The sequence below is a fragment of the Talpa europaea genome (genome assembly GCF_964194135.1).
Source record: "Talpa europaea genome assembly, chromosome: 5".
NCBI classification, from domain to species: Eukaryota; Metazoa; Chordata; class Mammalia; order Eulipotyphla; family Talpidae; genus Talpa; species Talpa europaea.
In genome coordinates, this window is record NC_140071.1 from 136,036,131 (window position 1) to 136,047,960 (window position 11,830).

An 11,830-nucleotide genomic window follows, 5' to 3' on the forward strand; every position below is an offset into this window, starting at 1 on the left:
GCCTCCCCGGTGGCGCAGCGGTTGAGCGCTGGGTTGCGAAGCTGCCGGCGACCTCTGCGGTGCCGGTTCGATCCCCGGCTGCTCCCCAGCCACCAGAGGAGGGTCCCACATGGCGCGGCTCCCCTCAGCAGTGTACTTCCGTCCTTCTGCCTGCTCTGCTCCCCACTCTGGCTCTGGTGAATTCTCTCACCCTCCCGTGCTTCTGACTGTACCCAGTGCATGTATAAACAAAGAAACAAAGAAACAAACAAATAAATAAATAAAACATGCCTCTATAAAAAAAAAAAAAATCAAGCAAAAACTAATAATATAAAAATCAGTAGTAAACTAAAGAGTATTATTTTAAAGCTCAATAACATAAAAGGTAAACAGAATCAAGCCAAAACTAGCATAAAATAAGATATAATTCTAAAAAATTGTGGGTTTTGGCAAAAAGATTATGAAGGCTCTGATGATGATTAGCATTTTTTAGCAATAAAATGCATTAAAATTAAAGTATATACGGGGCTGGTTACTTTAGACATAATGCTCTCTTGCACACTTAGTAGACCAAAGAATAAGGGAAACATGACTTTTACATGCATTGGGAAACAAAGTAATTCATGTGATTCATTGCATTGCAGTATTTGCTTATTGCACTAGTCTGGAACGGAAACTGCACTGGGGTGTGCCTATACAAACTAGTAGTTCTCAAAATACCAACAAAAAATAAATATATAAAAAAACACAAAAACTTGTAGTTCCCTATAATGGAAACCAGCAAATCTTACAGACTGACACAATCTGGTAACATATTAGATACTCTTATAATTTAATATTTAATCAATTTGAGTCTAAGGACAATTTTGAAAATGTACAGCAGGAAGATATAAAAGACTGCACAACACATTATACTCAAGCATTTCTTTAATTTGGAAGAAATTTACCTTGAGTTCTTTCTTTCTTGTATCAGCTGGATCATTAACATCAACAGTAACAATGGGTGCCCGAATCTCTGAGATAATTTCTGTAACCTGATAAGTTATTCAAAGTACATTCTTTAACATATATCCTATATCAGAAAATGACACCAAGCTGCTACATAAAATTCCAAGAAGGTTTCGCAATCTAAAATTATGGGAAGTTAGTTACACACGTACACATTATAGATAAATTATCTCTCACATAGTGTTTGAAAAACAGGAAAAAGGTGAATATAGTGTCTAACTAAGGGTCATAAAACTAAAATACTATGCCTAAAACCCTAAACTTCCCTCCCTTGTTCAGCACGATAGTCAAATATATCAAATAGAATACTATTTTATTCTTTCTTTGGAAATACAATGTGTAAATAATTACAGCATAACTCTAGACTTTCCATTTGGAGCCACTGGAACATTGGAGTTGGATCAATAATGAAGAGGCTGTATCCCAAATGAAGGTAAAAAGATGTAGAAAACTACCAGCTGAGTGTTGTAGAAGGAATTAGTATATAAGATGAGATTGGGGGGACAAAAGTAAATTAATCTGCAATTCTGAGATTATAAGAATTTCCAAAAAGCAATGATGCAAGTCTTTTTTGATAACCCCAGAGAAAATAACACGTGGAAATAGTAACAGTATAATACATAACATTTTATTTTTGTATTTACTAAGTACTTTATGAACATTATTTCTTTAAACAATGAAAGGCTTCATTGCTGTTCTCATTTTATATATTGCCAAATAACTTAAGGCTAACTTAAATATGTCCAAAGTTAAAAATGACAGAAAGTGTCAAAGGTGACTGAACCCAGATACTTACAACTTCAGCCAGTTCCTCTTTCCTAACCTATCCCATTTCAAATTGATTCAGTATCAAATTGATTCAATATAAGGATAATTATGCTCAGAGAAAGATTTTTTTTTAAAATGTGTGTGTGTAAGAGAGCTTTGGTTTAAAGTTTAAAAATGTAATGAAGAAACAAAACTAAGAGGCAATAAAAACAAAAAGCATAAAGGAGAAAATAAGATTACCCTCCATATAATTAACCAAATCACTAATCTTGATCAACAATGAGGAAAATTACTTACAATTTGTGTTCTCTTATTATCATCTGTAATGATGTGCAGGAGTCTCTCAACAAGAAAAGAAACTAGAGATATTGGGGTTGTGGGTATAGTAAGAATCTCCTGCAAAATGGCCAGCAGTCGTTTTCTGTATTAAAAAAGAACAACTTTAATATAAATGTCACCACAGTAAAAAGAACTTTTTACCTCTAACATTTCAACCACTCTTCAGACAATTACATTTGTTTCAGTTCTGTTGTCTATATTTATCACCACAAAAAAAATTCTGTATGTATATACTTTGGGTCAAAAATTCATGTTCTGCCAAAAAAAAAAAAAAAAAATGCTTATAGAGAATCTGCAATTTTTCATAAATCAACATGATGAAATACCATAATACCAGAAGTGAACCAAATCTTTGAGAGTGAATAAACTGCAGTTGTAGTAATTCTACGAGATTTTTAAGCAAAAACCGGTAATTTTATTGGTTTATGAAAAAATGAATTAGAAACTCATAAATGCCATTTATCTATATGTATTTACATAGATATAACAGAGAAAATTTTATAGCACTTTAGAGAGCTAGGTGAAATACATTTAATCATATAATAACTATATTTCAATACGTAACTTAGATGAGCAAATTAGAACAAAGGTTAACAATCAGACATACCTTCCGCCTTCTTCATTGGTATCCAAAGACTTAATAATTAGAATCAATTGTTGACCTATGAACTCTTTGGTCATCAAATTTTCAATGCAGGAAAAATCACCTCTTTGTTCCTCAGTAACAACTGGAATGCTCTGAATATAACTAAAACAAGCAGAATTAAGAAACTGCAATCTATTAGGAAATATCAAACAGTTACCCCTGAGGTTAGAAAGGGGTCTTTTTTCAGTTCATATTAGTACAAATATGGTTATACATTGTTATATTAATTTGGTCTATGGAGTTAATTCCATGCTATTGTAATGAACCCTTCACAAACAAACTTACTGGCTTAAATCAAAAGAATTTGAAAAATGTGCTTTCATCAAAGATTCAAATTTCCTAATAGGAAATTTTCCAAAGGTATGCCAGTATACTTCTCAAATTGATCAGAAATTACTTCAGCGTCACAACTATTCTCAATGATAAAGTGCTGAACCCTTTTTCTATAAACCCAATTATTCATAAAGAGCTGGTCTTCCCTCATAATTGTTCTTTTGTTTGAAATAATGATATTATAATAATAGTAATTTCACAAGTAACCCATTAATACAATGACAAACGCAGAATATAGATAGCTTCATGAATTTGTATAATACTTGCTTAAGGTCCCTACTAATGTCTATATTATTCTTATTTTAACATAGGTAAAAGGAAAGGAACACCTTCAACTACCCTTTCAGTTTACTGTCACTACCCAAAATAAGACCTTCTACAACCCTTGCCTAAATAATATTAAAACATTATTTAAGATATTCATAATGAAGAAACCACTCAGCTCTTTTTGTATTGGTGTCCCTTTTTCTTACTTAAATTTGAGAAGCCTCATTAACTATCCCTTATTTCTCTCTTCATGTGATTACCTCCGTTGACAGGAAATTGTTCATATTTGAGTTCTGTGTCATTGACTCCTCCTGCTACAAAGTGTCTGCAAATATATTTCTGAGGTTATCAAGAAACAATTTCGCATTTAATTTTGTTTCTGTATCTAAATAAATTAATCCTATCTAGTGGTGCTGCTTCAAAAAAAATCCTATTTCTTAAGTATTCTTTCAGTGACAGTTGTAACACAATCTTCAAAGTTTTTCTTTATATAAAAAATGTGATTTAAGTTACTTATTTTAAAACTTGCAGATTTACTGACAAAGGAAATATAGGACCCCCTGACCTCTTACGAGTCAAAGGTCCCAAGTTATTCACATGTTCATTTTTTAGAAGCTAAGAATTTAATCCATGAAGCAGTTCTTAAAAAGGTCCTCCTTTATGTTATTTAAGTATATAACATTTCCTCATATTATCTTACAAGCATTTATTAATAAATTTATAAATAAATAATGCCTACTATTAGGCATTACATCAAACGCATTCCTGTTTAAAACATTCCAACATGGTCCACACAGCATTGATATGAATATTCTATTAAAACCTGAAATAATTATGATGACTAGATTTACATGTCATGTGAACATTATATGAAATTCATATTTTAGCATTCACAAAAGTTGAGAGAAGTTTTATCAGAAAAGTCACACTCACTTATCACATATGGTCTTTGGCTGCTTTTATACCGCAGCAGAGTTGAGTCACTGTGATAGACACAACATGTCCACAGACTAAGATATTTATTATCTGGCATTTAGAAAAAGTTTGCCAATCCATTTCAAAGAGTAACACATCATCATTATCAACTTTACAGAGAAATGTTCATAATCCCATATTAGCAGTTTTTTAAGAAAATGTCCCTAAGCATACTAACTTTGCTGTTTCACTTTACTGACCAGCACAGGACAGTCTTCAGAAAGATTCAAAATGTATACCTAGTTATCCTAGCCCACCCCCGCCAAAAAATCTTAACTTATTTCCAATCAAGCATGATTTTGAGGGGGAGTGGTTGGGAGGTTGACACATGTAACAGTCCAAACTAAGGGAAAATATCTTACCTCAGTAAATACTCTGCATATACTACAGGCTCTGGCAAAATCTGCTCTAAATATTCTTCACCATCATCTCCTTTTGATTTCAAGTATTCACAAAGGACACGCCAATACAAAGCAATTTCAGGATTTAATGTTTCCACTGGAATTAATTTCCTTCATTTAAAATAAGAGAACAAGAGAAAGCATGCCCTTATTATCCAGTTAAAAATCTGAATTGAGTTAAAAAAAAAATGGAAATTAGCAGACCTTTCATTACGAAATCATTAACTTACCCAATACAAAAAAAAATAATGATGTAATGGAGGGAGGACTAACTTGAATTGCAGCAGTTCATCAGTATCACATTGTGAATGATGAATACTTTACGTACCTGCCATCATCATTTTTACAGATTTCTGTCAGTTCATTAAGAGGAGTCACTGAAAATAATGCATTGAGAACTGACACTGCCACTTCTGAAGAATTTTCCACATCCAATCGATGCAGCAACTCTAATATATTTCCTTCAGTGAAACGTAACCAGCCTTGAAGAAGATGTTTCCGTATCGCTTGTTTCACAGCATCTGTTAAGTCATTTGAAACAAAAGTGAACTGAGGCTCCCTCTAGTTTCCATTTCCTATATTTTGCCTGTTATAGTTAACTTCTTTCAGATCAACATTAACATAAAGTCACTATTTACAATAAAATTGGGAAGAGATTAAAGGGCAGAACAAAGTATACTAAAGAAATAAATACAACGGTGCTGCAGAAGTCCATTTGGATGCTCAATTCCAAATATAACAGTGGGTCAAAACCAAATTCCCAACCACTTCAGAGTCCACAAAAAGTATCAGTGTGTTCCTTCTCCTGTGGGTTTACTGGGCTTCAGATATCACCTATTACTTCACTTGTTGCCTGACTTCTTCTGTTACACGTGAATGCTATATGCAGAAGTAAGTCACATAAGCCATATCACTAACCAAATTTATGGTTAGTCTTTAAAGTGGTCCTATCCCTCTATCCTCTGAAATTAATGTTTTCAAACTCAGATTTTCTTACTACAGCAAAATTGAGTCATCTTAGTCTCCTCAAGAGAATTGGAAATTGAAACTATTATTATTCCTCATCATTCCTGAAAGCACATTCTTTAATTTTAACATAGGAAAAGAAGGATTGAAAAAAATAGGAAAATTATACTGGTCTAATATTTCTAACTGCTGTTTCTGATGAACACATTCACATATACAAAGAAGCTACATAACATCTGTTTAAATGGATGAATGAGGATTTCAAAAAATAGACCCTCACCTACTTCAGATGTAAATTAGCTTTATAGTCTTAAGCTACCATTTCTCCATCTGCAAAACATAGGAAAGCTGAAACAAACTCTGTTCCTTTGGAGTACCTAAGGCTTTTAATCCTAGGGTATGTGTTCTATATATACTATACCTAGATCAAGTTCAACAGGCTATAGAATGACAGGCTTACTCAGCCTAACTTAGGACACGTTTCCTAAATCTTTTCAGTCTGATTGCTAAATCTATTAAAGTTATATAATGATATTTATCTTACCTGATCTGTCATTTAGACCTTGTTGAAGGAGCATTACTCTCTGAGCAATAGACATTGCTCTCATATGAACCTTTTCAGCTAAAACCTTAAAGAGAGAATAAAAAAGATAGTCATTAAACTCAATATAGATTACAAATTTCACAACTAGTAATATCTCCTTAATGTAAAAAAAAACTCCTGAAAATTTGATATCTAATAACACAATTAAAGCAGTAAGATTTTACATAACTTATCTATCGTCTGACAATAAAAATCTCAACTGAAATCATTATTATGTGCTAGATAATTTTCAAAAATATTTTAAGAATATGGCTTCTTGTATTTTAAGACTACGCCTACACAAGATAGACCTATTTACCTGGTAAGCCAGCTTTCTGACAGCCTCTTTCACATCCTTCGTACGCCCTACAATTTTTGGCAACGTCTTTGCTGATGGTCCAATACATGACAACACTGCCCGTCTAACTTCTGGATTTGAATCATTTTCAATCAAAGTAGCATACGCTAAAAATGGAGCAATATGTTTTAGTACACCAAAGAAATATTTACTTAGCCATCACAAGATAGCCCACATTTTGCTATCTTAAAATTGATAAAAGCATTTTTTTTAGGGTGCCACATTTAATTTTAGCTTAAGATTTTTCTGCCATCTTCCCTTCAAAAATACAAAGAAGAAGCTAGTCAGTGGACTGAGCATGAAGCCTAAGACGGAAAACAAACAGCCCTAGAGATCTCGGAATGGTTCTGTGCACTGTTACTGGAATTATTAATTGGTAAATCACTTGTAAGTTGTAGATCACTTGTACATTATAATTAAGGGCATATAACCAAACAAGTCCACCTGTAGGTATAGACCTTAGGAAAACTCTTTAACCTGGTTACTCTGTGTACCAAAAGCTACCTATATAAAAAAAAAGATTATAACAACAATACTTTTTTCTAATAGCAAAATAGCTGGAAACCTTTAGAAGGTCCATCATTATTAGTAATGAGCTGTGTTACATTCATACAACATAATGTTATCAAACAGTACATAAAAATATCAGTAACAATGAATGTTAGGATTAGAAATAAAGTTTAGAGAAAACAGCCACAGAAAATACGATCCATATAACATATGAAATGATAGGTAAAATTTAACATTGTTTAGAAATCTGGACAACTGTTGGAACAAAAGCAAGAGAATAACCCAAAATTCAGGAAAATCATTGACTCTGAGGAGAGTGACATAACTAGTGTGGGCCAAAAGACAGGCTTCAAAGGTGCTCATGATACTCTATTTTTTAAGTTGGGTGGTGGAGAGATTTAGGGATTGTTAATCACACATGAAATACCTACACTCTTCCACATTTACATAGTTCATAATACAAATTAGTCTAATGAGAATTACAACAAAGTCATCAAACTGAAAAAGGAAGCTACACATACCATTAACTACTGGGCATTCATCATCTTTGGGATCCTGAAGTCTTGAAAGAGCCAGAACTGCCTGTATTCTCACATTGGGAATTTTATCTTTCAACCTAATAAGCATGGCTTCATTAATTTTATCAAACAAATCATCATCAATCTGGGCATTCTCTGGCATACTTCCCAAGAGTTTGTTTATGAGCTGGCAAACTCTAAATCTAACTGCATTGCTGTTTGCTGCATGAGACTGAAACAGGAAAAAAAAAAATCAAAATTTATTCATAGTCATATACCACTATTAAATAATTGCACACATACCATTTGAATACTATGTTTAGAATTTAAGAAGTTACAACAATAATTCATTACTTGCAGAGAAAGTATAATGCTACCTGATTCATACGCATACTAAATATACATTATATAATCTCAAAATATACACAGGCCAAAGAATTTGCTAAATTATAGACCTCTTTGTAGGAACTCTTACTTTCCAAAATAAAAGAAATCATTTAAAATAAATGTATGTGAGAAATGGCCTGTAGAGATTAAAAGTTTAATGCCGGAATTATTTTAAAAGTTCAACTTTTAGTAATGTTATTTGTTAACATATAATGGATGTATTGTTTGTAAAATATTCCTAAAATTAAAAAAGCAATACAGCATTGGACCAGGAGGAAAAAAAACAATAAAGGAGAACCCCACTTTTAATCTTATGACAGTTTAGTAAGTCCCATAAAAGGCAAACTCATTCATAGATACTTTGCCAATTACAAGGTATTTCTTTCTCTGAAATATGCAAACTCCTAAGGTCCTTTTAACATAGTAATATTTTCTATAATCCTTCCCCCCAAATTCTAGTTTCTTACCTTTAATAAGAAAGTAAACAAGTAATTTAAAATCCCACCATCTTCCTCTTCCTCATCATCTTCCATATCTGATTGGTGAAATGAAGTAACAAACTTCGCTGCGAATTCAATGACCCTCTCCACAGCTGGTTCACGTTTATAGACCACCATGGCATATTTAAGGTAATGAATGAACTCCTCATGAAAAATTGTTTTATCATCCATCTGAAACACAAATGAAACACTTCCACAAACTGCATTGATAAAATTACTTATACCCAACATGACTCCAACACCGCTGAAAGCACCAGCCATAACCCAAACCATAATCACTCTTTACTAAACTCTCAATTATCCCAACCATCCAAGAGTAAATGTTCACAAAGTTCTCTCCAGAGGAGTTTGACTTGTCCCAGGGAGAAAACAAAATGTGAGTTTTGACAGTGAAAGGACCCCTTGATTATTTTAAATACCCTTGAAAGGTCAATATGCTTGACATACGGAGTTTAGTAAACAACAGGTTTCTTCATGAACCCAAGTGCTTTCCTATTTTGTCACATCTAAGCCTTTCTCTACAAGGCAATATCTTTTGATTTAACCTTCACATCCTATCCCATACTTTCAAGCCCTGGTATGTCGACCTAATACTTCGTAGACCTCAAGATAATTTTTTTCCCTTGTCCTGCTTTTCTTGTGGATCTGTTATGGCAGAATTCCATCAGGGAAGCAGGCAGAGAAAGTATAATGCTCCCTTGATTCATACGCATACTAAATATACATTATATAATCTCAAAATATACACAGGCCAAAGAATTTGCTAAATTATAGACCTCTTTGTAGGAACTCTTACTTTTCTCAAAATGAAAGAACTCATTTAAAATAAATGCATGTGAGAAATGCTTTGGAGAGAGTAAAAGTTTAACGCTGGAATTATTTTTTAAAAAGTTCAACTTTTAGTAATGATATTTATTAACATGTAATGGATGTATTTTAATGCAGAGAAGAGGAAGGAAGCTCTTCAAGTACGCCAGCGGGCTTTACACCAGAGACTGGCATACCGCCCAAGGGCTTGTTTATGAGCTGGCAAACTCTAAATCTAACTGCATTGCTGTTTGCTGCATGAGACTGAAACAGAAAAAAAAAAAAAATCAAGATTTCTTCATAGTCACATACCACTATTAAATAATTGCACACATACCATTTGAATACTATGTTTAGAATTTAAGAAGTTACAACAATAATTCGTTACTTGCAGAGAAAGTATGCCCAGGGCAACTAGGTTACAGAGTATACGCTGACGAAAGCAAGGGATACAGTCCTGCAGCGATGCATGATCCGAGCGCGCTGGCCTTGAGGATGCTCATCAGCTGCTCCCTGACCCTTCACCCAGGGGCCAGGTCCCCACTTCAGCTCCCCACAGGCCGGGCTGCACTTTCCACTTCAGATCCCCGCAAGACAAACCAGCATTTGCAGGGCGGGGAGAGCGGGTCCCAACGCCTCGGCTGCTGATGGGGTGGAGCCAAGTGAACCCGGGTCTGGCCGGCGCATCTGACGGGTGCGGGGAGTCCCCGGAGGGACGACCCCGGGGATCAAGGCTCCCGCCGCGCACCCCGGATCCAACCGCCCGCCCCCCGAGCGCTGCGCGATCCCGCGCAGCCCTCCGAGCTCAACCCCCGACCGAGCAGCAACGATCGCCGGGGGGAGGAAGGGGTGCCGGAGCCCTGAGGCTGGGGCGGAGGGGCCGCGGAGGCCGGGGGAGCCGGGGGGTCGGGGAGGCCGGGGGGCCTGGAGGGTCGGGGAGCCGGGGGGACCAGGGGGACTCGGGGGGCCGGGGGAGGTCGGGGGGTCGGGGGGGCCGGGGGATTGGGGGAGCGGGGGGCGGGGGTAGGGGAACCGGGGGGCAGGGGATCGGGGGCCGGGGGAGCCCGGTGGGGGCCGGGGGGGCGGGGGGGTCCGGGGAGTGGGGGGACGGGAGTGGGGGAACCGGGGGGCAGGGGATCGGGGGGCCGGGCCCGCTCACCGTGCGGTAGGTGCGGCTCAGCGACACCACCAGCTTCGCCTGGTTCTGGTGCGGCTGCTGCGCCAGCTGGAAGGCCTCTTTGACCGGCAGCAGCCTCTTCTCCGCCCCCATGGCGCCGGGACCCGATCGGGGCGCGCCCTGCCCGCCCGCGGCCGCCGAGGACCCGCGACACCCCCGCCGACCCGGGCCTCAGACGCGGGGCCCGCCGCCTCCGAGAGACAGGGCGTGGTTACCGCCAGAGCTTTCAAAAACTCCCGCGGGGGACGAAATATCGCGAGACTGCCTAGCCCGTCTCGCGGCGCGGGCGGAAGCAGGTGGCTCCGCCCCTCTCTCTCCCGGCTCGCTTGGGGCGCATGCCCCTAAGGTCGAGCTGGGGGTAAGGGGCGTGGGCTCGCCCGGAAGTGACGTCTGCTGAGCGCGCCAGCGCCGCGGCGGTGCGACGGCGGGGGCCGGGCTCGTGGGGCTGGGGTGAGGCGAGGAAGAAAGAAGGAGGCAGCCTCCTGGGTGAGAACTGGGCGCCAGATGAGGGGAACAGGCCCTGCTCCGACTGAAGGGGCGCAGGGGCCCCGGGAGGAGGGACTCGGGGGCGTGCTGGGGGGCTCGGCAGCCTCCACTGAGAGGGAGACGTCCCGGGTCGGCTGATGGCGGCGGCTGCCGTCGGTCCAGCCTCGGCCCTCGCCGGTGCGGGGCTGCGAGGGCGGAGGGAGGCGGCTGGGAGCGCTGAGGGGGGAGGCACGACTTCCTTCAGAGGCAGCTTATTCTAGGCGGGCCAGCCTGCGAGGCATGGTTTACACAGCAGCCTTCAAGAGAGCTGGGAGTGGAGTGTTTAGGGCGGTGGGTAAGGTAAGTGTGGGGTGGCTGCCAGCAGGAACTGAGGCTTTACACTTGTCTTTTTTTTGTTTTGTTTTGTTTTTTGAGGGTATCATGTCAGGCAGGAAAGGACATGTCAGTACCCACAACCCGCTAATGCACCACCTGTGCACCCTTGTCCTGTTGAGTTGCCTTCCCTCCCTGGCAGAAAAGACTTTTTTGAATTTACTCTTCACTTTTACGTGTTGACAGCTTATGAATACATTTCTGAGTAAGTGTGCGGTGGTTTCCTTGTTCTGACACCGGATACTCACACCAAACTGCTATTTTCAATATTTTTGAGGCTCATATTGATATTTTGTTAGCGATAATGGACGCCTTGTGGATCTTAATGTGCCAGACATTGCTCTGGACAGTGCGTCAACTATTTTTACTTTGAGAGCCATTGTATATACTATCCTTTTCGCGTAAAGTTAGCCGGTAAACGAAAAATTAGAACTAATGTTTAGAAGCGTT

At 38.8% G+C, this 11,830-nt stretch overlaps 1 protein-coding gene across 1 annotated transcript in view; it reads right to left on the reverse strand.

The window, feature by feature from the left end:
- NCAPG (non-SMC condensin I complex subunit G) overlaps positions 1–10,615 on the reverse strand; it is a gene marked incomplete at its 5' end in the record, with an annotated part of 28,149 nt that extends 17,534 nt beyond the window's left edge. Inside the window, 10 exons of the mRNA XM_084233323.1 lie at positions 927–1,013; positions 2,053–2,176; positions 2,702–2,842; positions 4,678–4,827; positions 5,045–5,237; positions 6,227–6,311; positions 6,585–6,730; positions 7,655–7,883; positions 8,506–8,709; positions 10,505–10,615. Coding sequence (XP_084089449.1) covers positions 927–1,013; positions 2,053–2,176; positions 2,702–2,842; positions 4,678–4,827; positions 5,045–5,237; positions 6,227–6,311; positions 6,585–6,730; positions 7,655–7,883; positions 8,506–8,709; positions 10,505–10,615 — 1,470 coding nt within the window. The remainder of the gene's footprint in view (positions 1–926; positions 1,014–2,052; positions 2,177–2,701; positions 2,843–4,677; positions 4,828–5,044; positions 5,238–6,226; positions 6,312–6,584; positions 6,731–7,654; positions 7,884–8,505; positions 8,710–10,504) is intronic.
- Between the last annotated feature and the right edge of the window lie 1,215 nt (positions 10,616–11,830).